Source organism: Schistocerca americana, chromosome X (assembly GCF_021461395.2).
Source record: "Schistocerca americana isolate TAMUIC-IGC-003095 chromosome X, iqSchAmer2.1, whole genome shotgun sequence".
Taxonomy (NCBI): Eukaryota; Metazoa; Arthropoda; class Insecta; order Orthoptera; family Acrididae; genus Schistocerca; species Schistocerca americana.
Window position 1 is genome coordinate 761,807,263 of NC_060130.1, and position 17,641 is coordinate 761,824,903.

The 17,641-nt window shown below is 44.5% G+C and overlaps 1 protein-coding gene across 2 annotated transcripts in view; it reads left to right on the plus strand.

The window, feature by feature from the left end:
• The window catches only part of LOC124555578 (serine proteinase stubble), a 232,008-nt gene that overhangs the window by 161,233 nt on the left and 53,134 nt on the right, over nucleotides 1-17,641 (plus strand). For both annotated transcript variants that reach the window (XM_047129542.1, XM_047129543.1), the window contains exon 3: nucleotides 3,940-4,995. In XM_047129542.1, the coding sequence (XP_046985498.1) occupies nucleotides 3,940-4,995 (1,056 nt within the window). The remainder of the gene's footprint in view (nucleotides 1-3,939; nucleotides 4,996-17,641) is intronic.

The window sequence follows — 17,641 nt, forward strand, 5'->3', positions numbered from 1 at the left end:
ACTCGATCACTTTCAAATGTTCCGTATAATAGTTATATAGGCACCTTTGTTGACATTATCAGCGTTCTAATGTAATCTGGGAACAGATTCTCCATTGATAGATTAATGTTTAACCTACAAGTAAGATTTCTGTATCTTTCCAGTCAACGAACTCATTCTTCCGCAGTAGGGATCTTCATGGTCTTTAAAGGCCTGCCATCCACCGAGTTAATCTGCTCGATCGATGGTGCCTAATAACAGTCATTGCTATTTGTATTGCTATGGCAACATCCTGTGCATTTGTGTCTGTGTTATGAGCAAGCGCATGGTTTCCAGGCGGAGAAATATGTCTTTCACATCGATAAAGTTGGCCTTTCTCAAGTCAAATTGTATTTCTAACTTTATAATCAGTTCACTACACCCATTTCTGTGACAACTCACAGTGAAAAACTGAACTGTAGTCACTTCTAGTGATACCACTCTTTGCTCCCCTTTTTTAAATCATTTTATCCTTTCGTTCTTATACTTCTGCGACACCTATGCTAGATCGGGTATCCGCTTCGCCTTCTTATGAGGGCGGATTTACAACAAGACTGGTAGATGATTTTGAATAATAGTAAATGTATTGTAGCATCCGTAAACAAGGGAAACGATCCTACACTGACTTATTACGCGATGAGATATTAGAGTCGATCGCAACGACTACGTATTTAGATATCGTCGTTCGCAACACCGTTAGATCACTAAAATTGTTGTATGGAAAGCAGCTGCCAGACTGAGATGATCTTGAAGAACTATTAAACAGCGTAATCCATTTACGAAGGGGGATTTTTGTAAAACTCTTGTCAGTCCCTCAACAGAAGCCAATGCGCGGTTGATTCCTTCAACAAGGCTAAGATCGATTTATTTTCCCAAACTTCTACATATGAAGCTTATGGCCCTCCTGCATCGTCTCTAATGATTTCTTTGTCGACATATCTTAAACTGTAAACTGTCTTCTTTTTTTCATTCAGTATATTTATACATATTGTTTGTATGTCCCGTATGTAACCAAGAAAGGTTAAGCAAATGAGAGAGGGTCCCAATATGAGCTGCGTAATTCTCACGACTGTGGGTAGTTAGATCATACGTATTACAGATATACTCCATAAATTATTTAATTATTTGTCTATATTTCACCTAGCAGGACCTCCTTAGTAAGTTAACATTACAATATGTGTAGCATATGAGCAGTACACAATATTAGTATTATTAATACTAATAGACGAATTATTCATTGTAATATGAATACTGTGTGATCAGTACATAATAACAATAATAATAATAGTGATTATACAGTAATGAATATATGATACTTTATTTCAGATTGTCAGTCTAGTTAATGCTGTGTTAAGTAATTTCCGTGTTACGTCTTTTCAAATGTGAGCAATGACACCTAACAGAAATGTATGGCAGGAGTACAAACAAAATGAAATCTGGAGGAGAAGTAGACAGGACTAGAGAAGAACAAAAAAATAATATGGTAAGATGAACAGATTAGATGAAAGGAAACAGAAATACACTCCTGGAAATTGAAATAAGAACACCGTGAATTCATTGTCCCAGGAAGGGGAAACTTTATTGACACATTCCTGGGGTCAGATACATCACATGATCACACTGACAGAACCACAGGCACATAGACACAGGTAACAGAGCATGCACAATGTCGGCACTAGTACAGTGTATATCCACCTTTCGCAGCAATGCAGGCTGCTATTCTCCCATGGAGACGATCGTAGAGATGCTGGATGTAGTCCTGTGGAACGGCTTGCCATGCCATTTCCACCTGGCGCCTCAGTTGGACCAGCGTTCGTGCTGGACGTGCAGACCGCGTGAGACGACGCTTCATCCAGTCCCAAACATGCTCAATGGGGGACAGATCCGGAGATCTTGCTGGCCAGGGTAGTTGACTTACACCTTCTAGAGCACGTTGGGTGGCACGGGATACATGCGGACGTGCATTGTCCTGTTGGAACAGCAAGTTCCCTTGCCGGTCTAGGAATGGTAGAACGATGGGTTCGATGACGGTTTGGATGTACCGTGCACTATTCAGTGTCCCCTCGACGATCACCAGTGGTGTACGGCCAGTGTAGGAGATCGCTCCCCACACCATGATGCCGGGTGTTGGCCCTGTGTGCCTCGGTCGTATGCAGTCCTGATTGTGGCGCTCACCTGCACGGCGCCAAACACGAATACGACCATCATTGGCACCAAGGCAGAAGCGACTCTCATCGCTGAAGACGACACGTCTCCATTCGTCCCTCGATTCACGCCTGTCGCGACACCACTGGAGGCGGGCTGCACGATGTTGGGGCGTGAGCGGAAGACGGCCTAACGGTGTGCGGGACCGTAGCCCAGCTTCATGGAGACGGTTGCGAATGGTCCTCGCCGATACCCCAGGAGCAACAGTGTCCCTAATTTGCTGGGAAGTGGCGGTGCGGTCCCCTACGGCACTGCGTAGGATCCTACGGTCTTGGCGTGCATCCGTGCGTCGCTGCGGTCCGGTCCCAGGTCGACGGGCACGTGCACCTTCCGCCGACCACTGGCGACAACATCGATGTACTGTGGAGACCTCACGCCCCACGTGTTGAGCAATTCGGCGGTACGTCCACCCGGCCTCCCGCATGCCCACTATACGCCCTCGCTCAAAGTCCGTCAACTACACATACGGTTCACGTCCACGCTGTCGCGGCATGCTACCAGTGTTAAAGACTGCGATGGAGCTCCGTATGCCACGGCAAACTGGCTGACGGTGGCGGTGCACAAATGCTGCGCAGCTAGCGCCATTCGACGGCCAACACCGCGATTCCTGGTGTGTCCGCTGTGCCGTGCGTGTGATCATTGCTTGTACAGCCCTCTCGCAGTGTCCGGAGCAAGTATGGTGGGTCTGACACACCGGTGTCAATGTGTTCTTTTTTCCATTTCCAGGAGTGTAGATTGAGACGAGAAAAGTAAGCCTAACGTTAACAACGGCTGAATTACGGCTGGGAGAGTCCGCGGCTCGTGGTCTTGCGGTAGCGTTCTCGCTTCACGCGAGCGGGGTCCCGGGTTCGATTCCCGGCGGGGTCAGGGATTTTCTCTGCCTCGAGATGACTGGGTGTTGTGGCGTTAAAGCACTTGTGGAGCGGCGGCCGAACCGCCCCGCGAGGGTTCTCCCGGCCGCCAATGCCATACGCTCATTATCATTACTGCTGGGAGACTCTAAAACATACATTGAACATCACGAAAAGGACAGGTCTTAAAGTTACGAGGTCGCACCTACTTTCTCATCCACATAATGTTCACAGCCACTACAGTAAAATCAAGAATTTCGAACTAAGAAAGAGCCATACAGGGAGAATCCTTTCCTGAACAGCATTCTGATGTCACAAAGGGAGGAGGAGAAGGAGGGATGGTACTCAAACTGGTACACTCGGTATCGTCTGTCACATACCTCACGTTCAGCTGCGAAGCACAAGTGAAAATGTGGATGTATTGCTAGTCGTCATGTGTATACCATTGATTAGACCACTATGACAAACATATACCAGGAAGCAACATTTTACAGCCAGTTCTGTTTCGTGATACATAGCATTAACATCACAGAATCGCTGATAGTTTGTTAATAAACGGGATGTTAACTCGGTTTTAACAACGGCTAGGGACAGAATCTATCGTGGACTTGCGAATGGGATCGTCTTTGAACATGCCTCGATTGATTTAGGGTTACCAAAACCGGTAGGGCTGACTTACGATTTGAACCTAGTAGCTCCCCTATCCTGCCACTGCGGAACCCCTTTCGAGATAAAATGTAAAATTTATGGAATGTTCAAAATATCCATAAGAGTTTTAAGTCGTACGACTTCGTTTTGTTATAATAATTTCATTTCAATTGCAATGAAATGCATTTTGAGGAAAGTCTTGCCTGTCTGATTGCAGGTTCTGGTCGCAACATTCGGCAGCTGCCTTGCGTGAGCAGGCGCACGGGGGAGACGGGCACGTGCATGTTTGCGTACTCTTGCCTCAAGGCGAACGGTACGCACCTCGGCACGTGCATCGACCGCTTCTACTTCGGCAGCTGCTGCCGCTTGGACGGCGACCTGCCGCCGTCGGTACTGTACCGGCCCACCACCACCGAGCCTCCGGCCGCCACCACCACCACTCTTGCCACCGAAGGAGTCGCGGCATCGGCCGCGTCTGCCATCGCCACAACCGACGCGACGAGGGGAACGACGACGACGACGGCAGAGGCGACGACGTCCAAACCCACGTCTATGACCACAGAAAGGACACAGACGACGACGACGCCGAGGAAGCCGACGAAGCCGACGAGTAGCAGACCGACGGTCAAACCGAAGCCCTCTGGCAGCACGACAGCGCGGCCGCCCACCAAGAAGCCCACTAGGAAGCCTCCCGTCTTTAAGCCGACTTCCGCCAAGCCGACGACTCCGAGCGCGACGAAACCGGCGGTATCGGTCAAACCGTCACAGTCGTCCACCGGGCCCTACACAAAGCCGACTACCAAGCCCACTACTAAACCAACTAGTAAACCCACTACCAAGCCAACCACTAGGCCAAATACTAGGCCAACAACCAGGCCGACCTCCAAGCCGACCTCCAGGCCAACCCCCAAGCCATCCACGAAGCCCACTAATAAGCCGGCCACTGAGCCGTCTCCCAAACCCGTCACCAAACCGGCCACCACGTATGCGACGACGAGTGCGGCCAGCGAGCAGCCTACGACGAGCAGCCAAGTCCCTCAAACGACGACAACGGTCTCTCCCACTTCAGCGTCGCCAACTATGACGAATGCGACGGAGTCTGTGGCAAGTTCGACCTTGGCGGCCAGCGGTGTGACGACGCAGCAGACGGTGTGGAGCGCTTCCCAGGGCTCTGAGAGAAATGCAACCACCGCCTCGCCTGCCACCGCATCCTCTGGCAGCGTTTCCCTGGTTACCTGGACCCTCGTAGAGGCAGCAGGTTCACCGTCGCCTGGTGAGTTCAACAATTCAATAGAATGAGAATTTCCACTCTGCAGCGGAGTGTGCGCTGATTTGAAACTTCCTGGCAGATTAAAACTGTGTGCCAGACCGAGACTCGAACTCGGGACCTTTGCCTTTCGTGGGCAAGTGTGAGGACGGGGCGTGAGCCGTGCTTGGGTAGCTCAGTTGGTAGAGCACTTGCCCGCGAAAGGCAAAGGTCCCGAGTTCGAGTCTCGGTCCGGCACACAGTTTTAATCTGCCGAGAAGTTTCAACAACTCAATAAATAACAGCGAACTTTATATTATGGGCGTCCGCAGCTGAAGGTATGCATTCTTGAAAAATACACTGATGACCCAAAACATTATAATCGATTGCTTCATAGCTTGTTTGTCCGTCTTTTGAACGAAATACATCACTGATTCTGCGTATCAGGTATCCGACAGTTTGTTGGTATGTTTTTGGAGGTGTGCGCGTTTAGATGTCTATGCACGTCATGTAATGTTGAAGGCTATATAATAAGGACAAATTAAGCGGCTAAAGGGAACGAATACATTCGCACACTTACAAGGTGTTCCCATTCTCTTACGGTTTGGCTGCTAAATGTTGTTGTGCAAACATAAATACACGTTAGCGTTTACAAAGGTTTTAAAATCAATTGAACTGTAACGTTTCATATTGCCTAAACAAAAATAAAGTTACCCGTGTTATGTAAATTCAAGAATAAAACGCTATTTCAAGTGACCAAGACGTATGTAAGTATTAACGGATCTATCGATGAAGAACTAAACGCCGGCCGCGGTGGTCTAGCGGTTCAGGCGCTCAGTCCGGAACCGCGCGACTGCTACGGTCGCAGGTTCGAATCCTGCCTCGGGCATGGATGTGTGTGATGTCCTTAGGTTAGTTAGGTTTAAGTAGTTCTAAGTTCTAGGGGACTGATGGCCACAGATGTTAAGTCCCATAGAGCTCAGAGCCATTTGAACCAAGAACTAAACAGAAAGGCGATATCGGCTCACAATCTGTGATTTCGTTGTCAAGCGCTCGGTTTGCTATATCCAACAGACAGATCACACATAAATCTACAAAATAAGTCATTATGCATCGTGGACAAATCAAATGAGGCAAAAAGTTTTTATTGTGTCTTATACTGAAAGCAGATCTTTTAGAATGGTGCTGCAGAAATTCAGCAGAGTATATTAGGCTACGTGGGATGCAAATCGTTGACAAATCTATTATTTAATAGACTGAATTTATATAGAGACTTAGTGTGTCTCATCAAATCCATGACATTTCACTGCTGTTCACTGAATTGCATCATGTAAACTTATGAAAGTTTGCAGTCTTTGATTACAGACTATGTTGAACTACTATTGATTTTACGCTTGGATCTGGCGGAACAATTTTCAGTTGGTTCGAAAGTATACGATTACTTATGAGGCCGTAGAACCCGTACCAGTGTTTAATACTGTACTTATTTTGATGCGTTAATAAATAATTAATATATTGATATATAATTAATATATTTCTAGGATTTTGTACTTATAATGAGAAATTAACATCACTGAATCAGAGTTTTCTAATCTTATTTACAAATTTATGTTATCACAAGAAGTTATACTTGTGGAACAATGATGCCAAAAGGTCTATATGTAACTATACTTTGACCCGATATACGTTCTGAAGCGAAACAAAATCAGCTGGGGGAGACCTGTTAATGTGACCATATTTATTTTGCGTGCCAAAAATGAGCAACTACTAGAGATTAGGTTCTACTGACGCAATGTGTCTACAGTTACTTGTGTTTCACGTAAAAATTCATTTAGGTCCATGACCCACGTACGCAGCTTGTGAGCTTATTGGCAGAAAGATTGCTCCCCCCAAAAAAGCAAAATATTTAAGTATAAGAATACTTTTCACGGTCACGGAAGCTGTACCAACACAAACAACCAATGGGAAGTGGCAGCTAAGGAAGTGGCACTATCATTATAACCGTGTGACGAACACCAACTGCACCTTCTTTTCTTTTTCCTGATCTTTATCCCGTATCTATACGAGGCTTGTTAATTATTGCATTTCGCAATGTTAGTGGCCGAGGGTGGCCGGATCCTTTCATGTCGTCACCTCCCATGTGAAAGTATGCGGACGTTTTCTAAATGTTTGCGAATCGTGCAACTGAGGCGGGACGCAGACACCACCTGCCGGATGTGGGAACGGCCTAAAAACCACACCCAAGTTGGACGACACATCGGCCCTCGTCGTTAAATCAGTCGGGCGGACTCGATCCGTAGCCGGCTCACCTCCCCCAATCCTGGAAGCGGCGTGCTAACTAACGTGAGTGAGAGTAATAGCTAACACCAGCAGCAATGTTATTTCTATTAAGAGGTCTGAATTTAAACTTAAAATCATTCCGCATTCATACATTCATGAAAAAAAGTTGTTTTAATTTGTTTCCCGTCTGCTGAACACCTTCACTTTTTTAGTTCTCAATAGAACAATCCAGGAATTATTATGCTTCCGTTTTAGAAGATCAAAATGGTTTGGTTGGACAGACGTTTGCCATTCATTGTTCATGTGAATGGTAATCATTTTAATAAAGAACATCCACATTTTACACCATTGTAAAAAAGACAAGGACTTGACGATGATGAAGACAAATGAACGTGAAAGGTGTTATTATGCGGCAGCAGCGCAGGAGGCGTGTGAGGAAGTGGAGAGCAACGCGTGAGGGGCCTTCCGAGATTGGCGTTCTGCTGTAACTGTTCTGGCCGGCTGGGAAATGGGACGCAGCCGTAGACGGTGTACCGTTCCCAGCCTCCTGACTCACCGCCCGTAATCCGCCTTCCGTTCCGCACATGAACCGCGTACAGTCTGATTGCTTTCCGCACCGGAAACAGAAGCAACGAAATTTTAGTGTCTACTCACTCAGTCAACTCGTGGATGGAGAACCTCCGTTACTAACGGAAACGTCACAGGCACACGGGATACAATATACTGAAGGAGAAAATCGCAACAAAAAAATGGTTCAAATGGCTCTGAGCACTATGGGACTTAACATCTATGGTCATCAGTCCCCTAGAACTTAGAACTACTTAAACCTAACTAACCTAAGAACATCACACAACACCCAGCCATCACGAGGCAGAGAAAATCCCTGACCCCGCCGGGAATGGAACCCGGGAACCCGGGCGTGGGAAGCGACAACGCTACCGCACGACCACGAGATGCGGGCAAAAATCGCAACCCCAAGAAGGAGTTGTGCGCAGTAAACGAAAGTTGGTAGGCGTGTTTCTACATCTGAAAGGTGATGTCTACTCATAAGAGTGGTGCTAGTAGCGCCACTATGAGGATTCAAATCAGGTTTGCTTTAAATACTGCTGTAACGATAGCATAAGTTATCTTTGAGATTGGAGGTCGTGAGTAGATGTTAGTCAAGAATGCCTTTAAGGCGACGAAGACTCCATTATCAGCATCTCACTGAGTTTGAACGAGGTCGTGCAATAGGCTACGAGAAGCTGAATTTTCCTTCTGCGATACTGCAGGAAGACTTGGCAGGAATCTAGCCACTGTACATGACTGCTGGCAGAGATGGTCACGAGGAAGTACGGTCAAAAGAAGACCTGGTTCCAGACGGTCACCTGGTATTACCGGGAGGGAAGACCATCGTGTTCGGCATATGGCTTTGGCGCATCGTACTGCATCTGCTGCTGTATGAGCAGCAGTTGGCACCACGGTGACAAAACGAACTGTTACAAATCGGTTGCTTCAAGGACAGCTCCGAGCCAGATGCCCTGTAGCGTGCATTCCACTGACCCCAAATCACAGAAATTTCCGACTTCAGTGGTGGCAAGCGAGAACGCATTGAGGGGGAGGATGGAGGTGTGTCGTGTTTCTTTTTTTTTTATTTATTTATTTTTTTTAATTTTTTTTTAAAAGGCGTTTGGTGCCTCGGTGCCAGTGATGGCTGTGTGTCGGTTACACAGAGGCCAGTTGAGCGCCTGAAACCAACCTGTCTGCGTGGTAGACACGCTGTACCTACACTTACAAGGGGAGGCCACGACGTTTGGATTTACTGCAAACTTCGTACACTCGTAGTACTCCACGAGGACAACAAAATGTGTAAGCAGTAGCGCGTACTTCTCAAGCGTTATTGAGAAAATCGCAAGATAATTCCTGTCGTCAAATATATACCTGTGCGTGGCTATTTTTACCATGAAGCGGCGGCAGCCGAGTCGTCAGCGTTCAAGGCCCGTAATCAGTGGATCGAGTCCCGTTCGTCTGTTTTTCTTTTATTTCAACACAGGCATTTTCTGTACTATTTATATAACAATTGATATAATGAGGAAAATACGTGTAATCGGATGAATTTTTATTAAATTTACAATGTTATTTGGCAGTCTACTAATTTTTATTATCACAAATAATGTAATATTCATAACTATGGACTAGTAAACGACCAAACGCATAAAGTGATGCTGAAAATGTATCCTTGTCCGTGATTTGAGAAATCCCTTATACCTGGAAGGAGCCCGAAACGACTTGTTACCTCCAAGTTTTGACCGGCACAGACGGCTTTCGAAAGATGTACAATTAATCGTCGCTTTCGACATTACGAGTACAAGTTGCAGGATGGTATTTTTCGTAAAAACACGGAAAACAAAGTTAAACGGCACCAGCTGCGTTGAATAAATGTTATGTTTCCGCATACGCAAGGTCTTTTGACGTTTTCCGTGGAAAAACAAACCTCGTTAACATTTTCAAAAACCTCTCAGACGATAATTTGGAAGCAAACCATGCATAACGCAGTATTTCCTTAAAATTCGGCGCTGATAGTTGGTTATGCAGTATCGAGTGTATTTTAATAGCGCCTTCCGAGAAGCAATTTCTCGTGCTCTTTCGATTAAATACGAACAGTTTTGAAGACAGGGACAAGCATACATTTTCAGTATCACTTCATGCGTTTGGTCGTTTACTAGTCGATAGTTATGAATATTATGTTATTTGTAATAATAAAAAGTAGTAGACTGCCAAATAAATTTAATAAAAGTTCATCCGATTACACGTATTTTTCCCATTATATCAATTGTAATATAAATAGTATAGAAAATGACTGTGTTGAAAATAAAAAAAACTGACGAACGGAACTCGATCCAGACGCTTAAACGCCAACCACTTTTTTTTTTTTAAAAAAAAAGATTGTTCTATATTGTTCGTTGAATTTGTTCAGGGCGGTCGTCCGATGACATCCGTTCGCTCAGATTTTATTTATTTATTTATTTATTTTTATTAGAAAGGGTAGCTAACGCTCTGACCGAACACGCTGAGCTACCGTGCCGGCACCACTGGGCTGCACCCGCTTCATGGTAAAAATAGCTACGCACAGGTATATATTTGACGACTGAAATTATCTTGCGATTTTCTCGGTAACGCTTGAGAAGTACGCGCTACTGCTTACACATTTTGTTGTCCTCATGGGGTACTACGAGTGTATGAAATTTACGGTAAATCCGCGTTCCAAACGTCGTGGCCTCCCCTTGTTAGAGTTACGGTCTGGGGTGCGATTTCGTATGACAGCAGGAGTACTCCCGTGGTTATCCCACGCACCCTGATTGACTGACTGCAAACTTGTATGTCAGTCTAGAGATTCGACCTGTTGTGCCGCCATTCATGAGCTGCATGCCAGGGGGGCTCTCCAAAAGGATAACCTACTGCTATTATAACCCAACATGTTCTACAGAGTGTAGACATGTTGCCTTGGCCTACACGATCACCAGATATGTCTCCAATCGAGCACATATGGAACATCATCGGATGACAGCTCCACCGTCATCCACAAAAAGCATTAACCGCCCCTCTGTTGACTGACCAGGTGCAACAAGCATACTCTCCATCCCACAAACTGACATCCGGCGTCTGTACAACACAATGCATGAACGTTTGCATGCTAGTATTCAACATTCGGGCGGTTGCACCGGTTATTAACGCACTAACATTCCATGGAGAAGAAATAAAAGCTTCGAGGTTCGCCGATGACATTGTAATTCTGTCAGAGACAGCAAAGGACTTGGAAGAGCAATTGAATGGACTGGACAGTGTCTTGAAAGGAGGATATAAGATGAACATCAACAAAAGCAAAATGAGGATAATGGAATGTAGTCGAATTAAGTCGGGTGATGCTGAGGGAATTAGATTAGGAAATGAGGCACTTAAAGTAGTAAAGGAGTTTTGTTATTTGGGGAGCAAAATAACTGATGATGGTCGAAATAGAGTGGATATAAAATGTTGACTGTCAATGGCAAGCAAAGCGTTTCTGAAGAAGAGAAATTGGTTAACATCGAGTATAGATTTAAGTGTCAGGAAGTCGTTTCTGAAAGTATTTGTATGGAGTGTAGCCATGTATGGCAGTGAAACATGGCGAAAAATAGTTTGGACAAGAAGAGAATAGAAGCTTTCGAAATGTGGTGCTACAGAAGAATGCTGAAGATTAGATGGGTAGATCACATAACTAATGAGGAGGTATTCAATAGAATCGTGGAGAAGAGGAGTTTGTGGCACAACTTGACAAGAAGAAGAGACCAGTTGGTAGGACATGTTCTGAGACGTCAAGGGATCACAAATTAAGCATTGGAGAGCAGCGTGGAGGGTAAAAATCGTAGAGGGAGACCAAGAGATGAATACACTAAGCAGATTCAGAAGGATGTAGGTTGCAGTAAGTACTGGGAGATGAAGAAGCTTGCACAGGATAGAGTAGCATGGAGAGCTGTATCAAACCAGCCTCAGAACTGAAGGCCACAATAACAACAGCATTCCACATTTGCAATGGCTTATCTCGCGATCATATTAACCTATCATCTTGCAATGTTTATCATTGAAGTATGATACCTAGACAAATCTATTCCCGAAATTTCATTACTCTATATTAATTACTTTTTAATGATGCGATTTTTTTCCGTCAGTATATTAGCCAGCCTCCAGGAGACGTGTCGCTAATACTGCGTAACAACGTCTCTAGCGTTGATAATGGTCTCATTTCACCGAGGAAGATTCTGAATGGATGCCACATACACCTGAAACCACTCATTGATGATTAGGTCCCGTAGAGCTACCGTTCAGCGAGGATTTTGACTGTCACGTTTAACACACTGTTCCAAATAGTCCAAGAAACCATCTACGGGATTAAGATGGGCTGATTTAGCGGGCAAATCGAAGATCCACTAGGCTGGCTGAGTGTTCGTCAAACAGAGCACGTATGTGAGTAGCCATACGAACATTGTAAGACGGGAATATCCTCAACAAACTCATCACGCAGATGTACAAGAAATAGCAAATAGAACGTTGAAATAGACATAACGGTTCATGTTCACGGTTTTCTGAACAAGTCATGGTACGAAAAACACGAGCAAAACAACACAGAACTACCTCAAACATGAACTAAACCCATCTTGACGCATTGCACATTTGAAAAGAGGCAAAATCGCGACTTACTTGACCACAGTAGGCGCCACTACTCACAAGGGGACCATCAGTACTGACCCAATGAATTCTCTTAGAAGATACGTTAAGAAAAAGCAAACCTGCGTTTATAGCATTTGTAGACTTAGAGGACGCTTTTGACGATGTTGACTGGAATATTCTCTTGTATTTCTGAAGGTAACAGGGGTAAAAAACAGGGAACGAAACGCTATTCACAACTTGTACAGAAACCAGACGGCCGTAACAAGAGTCGCAGGACATGGAAATGAAGCCATAATTGAGAAGGGAATGAGACAGGGTTGTAGCCTATACCTGATGTTATTAATTCTGTACTTTGAACAAGCAGTAAAGAACACCAAGGAGAAAGGTGGAAAGGGAATTCAAATTCACGGAGATAAAATAAAAAAATATAAGGTCTGCCGATGAAGTTGTACTTCTGTCAGAGATGGCAAAGAATTCAGAAAATTTGAAATTTGTGGTAAGGACTATGGGGCCAAACTGCTGAGATCATCGGTCCCTAGGTTTACACATTACTTAACCTAACTTAAACTAACTTACGCTAAGGACAACACACACACCCATGCCCGAGGGAGGACTCGAACCTCCGACGGGGGGGAGCCAAATAATTCAGAAGTTGAGCTGAATTAAATGGGTAGTGTCTTGAAAAGAGATTGTAAAATGAACATCGACAAAAGTAAAACAAGGGTAACGGAATGTAATCGAATTAAATCATGCGATGCTGAGGGAATCAGATTAGAAAATGAGAATCTACGAGCAGTAGATGACTTTTGCAATTTGGGCTGTAGGATAACTGATGATTGCCAAATCAGAGGGAATATTAAATGTAGATTAACAACAGCAAGGAAAGTGTATATTTAAAAACAAATATTCATTAACATCAAATATAAATTTAAATGTTACAAAGTTTTTTCTGAAGATATTTGTCTGGAGTGTAGCCTTGTGTGGAAGTGAAACGCCGACAGTAAACAGTTCAGACAAAAAGAGAGCACAAGCTTTTGAAACGTGATGCTACAGAAGAATGCTGAAGGTTATATGGGTAGATCGAATAACAAATAATGAGGTACTGAATCGAACTACGGAAAAAAGAAATTTGTGACAGAGCTTGACTAAAAGAAGGGTTCAGTTGCCGGGACACACTCTGAAGCATCAAGGAATTATCAGATTAGTAATATAAGGAAATGTGGGTGGTAAAAATTATGGAGGAAAACCAAGACTTGAGTATAGCAAGCAGGTTCAGATGGATGTACTGGTAGGTTGCGGTAATAATGCACAGACGAAGAGACTTACAGAGAATAGACTAGCATGGAGAGCTGTATCAAACAAGTCTTTGGAATGAAGACCACAACAACAATAGCGTTAGGTCGGTTGCAGTCTCCTACCTATAGATGGCGGTTTGTTTGAGCGGAACAACTCGTAGGTCTGAGCGAGAGGGAAGATCAGAGCCACCTGCCACCCCGGCAGGACAGGCGTGCTTTTTACCTGCCAGACACAAAGAATCTAACGGGTGCAGCGGTCATTCACCTTCGCTGGGCTGCCCCTGCCCTCTTCTCCCGAGAGTAAACTGAAGTCTACTCATCCTTGGCGCGTAATTGGGAGGCGGGGGGGGGGGGGGGGGGGGGGTGGCGGGGGCGAGGTCATAAACATCTTCACCACAATTTTTCTGTAGAAGTGTTTATATTTTTACATAAACCAATTTCCAAATTTGACAGCAAACGTTTGGAGAATAAAGTAGTATGAAAACCAAGAGACCCGAAAACGTCAAGGAATTCTAGAAGTTACAATCTGGGTGTAACGCAGCATACTTTTGAGTAGCTTGCGTGACGGCTTGCTCTTGTGGATGGGCCTGCAGTCTCACCGGGAACGTTCCTGTCAGTTAAAGGCGTCCATTCACGGGCTGGCCTACCCGCTATCAGCAACGAACACGTCAGGGTTCATGAGTCCACTGCTGGAACCGCAAAATCACAGGAATTTAGGTAAAGCAAGACAGAAAGGAAAAGACATTCAGAGGAAAAAAAGAAAAGAATAAAAAGGAAAATTCATTTCCGGAACGTAGGCGAAAATGACCGAATGAAACAGCATGACTCTTATTTATTGGCTTGTATAGCTATGGCTTGCAGACCGATGTTCAGCTATGGGTTGCAGACCGATGTTCACAACTATAGTGCTTCGTGAAATACTGGTAATTGTAAGTATACGCTTTGATTTGATATTCTGTACATTGTGGTATTATCAAAGTTGTTAGAGATTGTTGCTATTCAAATTCTTAAATGAACTGTGTGACACGTGTGCTTCTCAAATCTTTGGCGGTATTTTTTTCAATGACTATACCTTTCCGAATTGCGATTTATTGGACGATATGCTAAAGCAGAGTAATATTCAGTCATGCAAACAAATTATAATTGTTACATTAAAATATTTTATTTATCTTTAAGTATTCAAAAATTTATTAGTGTTATGGTAAAAAAATTATATATTTCATTATTATTATTAAAATCGCACACATCTGCGCCACATCACAAAATGACTTGGTGGCAAGCTATACAGGGTGCTACAAAAAGGTACGGCCAAACTTTCAGGAAACATTCCTCACACACAACGAAAGAAAATATGTTATGTGGACATGTGTCCGGAAACGCATACTTTCCATGTTGGATCTCATTTTATTACTTCTCTTCAAATCACATTAATCATGGAATGGAAACACACAGCAACAGAACGTACCAGCGTGACTTCAAACACTTTGTTACAGGAAATGTTCAAAATGTCCTCCGTTAGCGAGGATACATTCATCCACCCTCCGTCGCATGGAATACCTGATGCGCTGATGCAGCCCTAGAGAATGGCGTATTGTATCACAGCCGTCCACAATACGAGCACGAAGAGTCTCTACATTTGGTACCGGGATTGCGTAGACAAGAGATTTCAAGTGCCCCCATAAATGAAAGTCAAGAGGGTTGAGGTCAGGAGAGCGTGGAGGCCATGGAATTGGTCCGCCTCTACCAATCCATCGGTCACCGAATCTGTTGTTGAGAAGCGTACGAACACTTCGACTGAAATGTGCAGGAGCTCCATCGTGCATGAACCACATGTTGTGTCGTACTTGTAAAGACACATGTTCCAGTAGCACAGGTAAAGTATGCCATATGAAATCATGATAACGTGCTCCATTGAGCGTAGGTGGAAGAACATGGGGCCCAATCAAGACATCACCAACAATGCCTGCCCAAACGTTCACAGAAAATCTGTATTGATGACGTGATTGCACAATTGCGTGCGGATTCTCGTCAACCCACACATGTTGATTGTGAAAATTTACAATTTGATCACGTTGGAATGAAGCCTCATCCGTAAAGAGAACGTTTGCACTGAAATGAGGATTGACACATTGTTGGATGAACCATTCGCAGAAGTGTACACGTGGAGGCCAATCAGCTGCTGATAGTGCCTGCACACGCTGTACATGGTACGGAAACAACTGGTTCTCCCGTAGCACTCTCCATACAATGACGTGGTCAACGTTACCTTGTACAGCAGCAACTTCTCTGACGCTGACATTAGGGTTATCGTCAACGGCAAGAAGAATTGCCTCGTCCATTGCAGGTGTCCTCGTCGTTCTAGGTCTTCCCCAGTCGCGAGTTGTAGGCTGGAATGTTCCGTGCTCCCTAAGACGCCGATCAATTGCTTCGAACGTCTACCTGTCGGGACACTTTTGTTCTGGACATCTGTCTCGATACAAACGTACCGCGCCACGGCTATTGCCTCGTGCTAATCCATGCATCAAATGGACATCTGCCAACTCCGCATTTGTAAACTTTGCACTGACTGCAAAACCACGTTCGTGATGAACACTAACCTGTTGATGCTACGTACTGTGCTTGATGCTAGTACTGTAGAGCAATGAGTCGCATGTCAACACAAGCACCGAAGTCAACATTACCTTCCTTCAATTGGGCCAACTGGCGGTGAATCGAGGAAATACAGTACATACTGACGAAACTAAAATGAGCTCTAACATGGAAATTAAGCATTTCCGGACACATGTCCACATAAGATCTTTTCTTTATTTGTGTGTGAGGAATGTTTCCTGAAAGTTTGGCCGTACCTTTTTGTAACACCCTGTATTTGGTAGATGGGGGCGGGAGGAAGACGGAGGCAGCAACAAGATGTGCACCTCCCTCACTCACCCCCCCCCCCTTCCCCCTCCTCAAAAACGGTTCTGGATCCACGTCTGGCACTTGAACACCAGAACCGAAAAAAGAAAATTACATTATTCATCTGTCTCTGCAACTGAGAGGCGAGCATATGTGACACATTACAGTCAATAGGGGCACCAGATTCTGTTACCAGTACTGCCAAACATCTTTCTCGATGACAAGGTCGGAGCGAGTTCACTTTGCTTCGTGAAGACATCAGAGATGCTATTTGAAAGAGTCGTCATAGATTTGCATGCAAAGACTGCTGATAACGTCCAGGAGACTGGGAGAATGAAGTGCTAACCACCCATTCTTACGTACACAGTGATAAAAGTAAAATCTGCGCGAAAAATATTCTATGCACCTGAAGATAGATAACCCCACTTACATCACCTGAACCAGGTGCAGATGACGTAAGTTGGGTTGCGTATCTTCAGGTGTACGAAATACAGTATTTTGCCGACCCTGTATTCACCGGTAATGCTTTCGTGTCCAAACTATGAAAAACTGTACTGAAAGGTTTAATATCTGGGGAGAATATTAGCAAAGCAATCAAAAACACAATAGTACATCGTACTACACATAGCTTTCTATTTATGTCCAAAACACAAGGTGGATCATCGTATCTGATTGAGTTACTTACTTATTGCGTTATTAATATGAGTTTACAATATCTAAAACAATACGAAACCAGATTGTAAACATCAAAATACTCACAACAATGTCCTTTCACGGCAGTAGGGCCTGTAAACTCTTGTGACGAAATGAACAACACAGTGGTATGACGGCTGTCGTTTACTGGTCTCTGTGGGCAGAGATATAGGAATATTTAGCCAAAGAGTTTCCTGTACAACAGCAGAAGCACACAAACGTCTCGAGAGGGCGCCAATGCATGAATTCAACTCCATGCTGTGATATGGTTCTAGAAACTGGACTAGACTTTTAAGTTCGTCAGGAAGAAAAGGGTTAATTCCCAT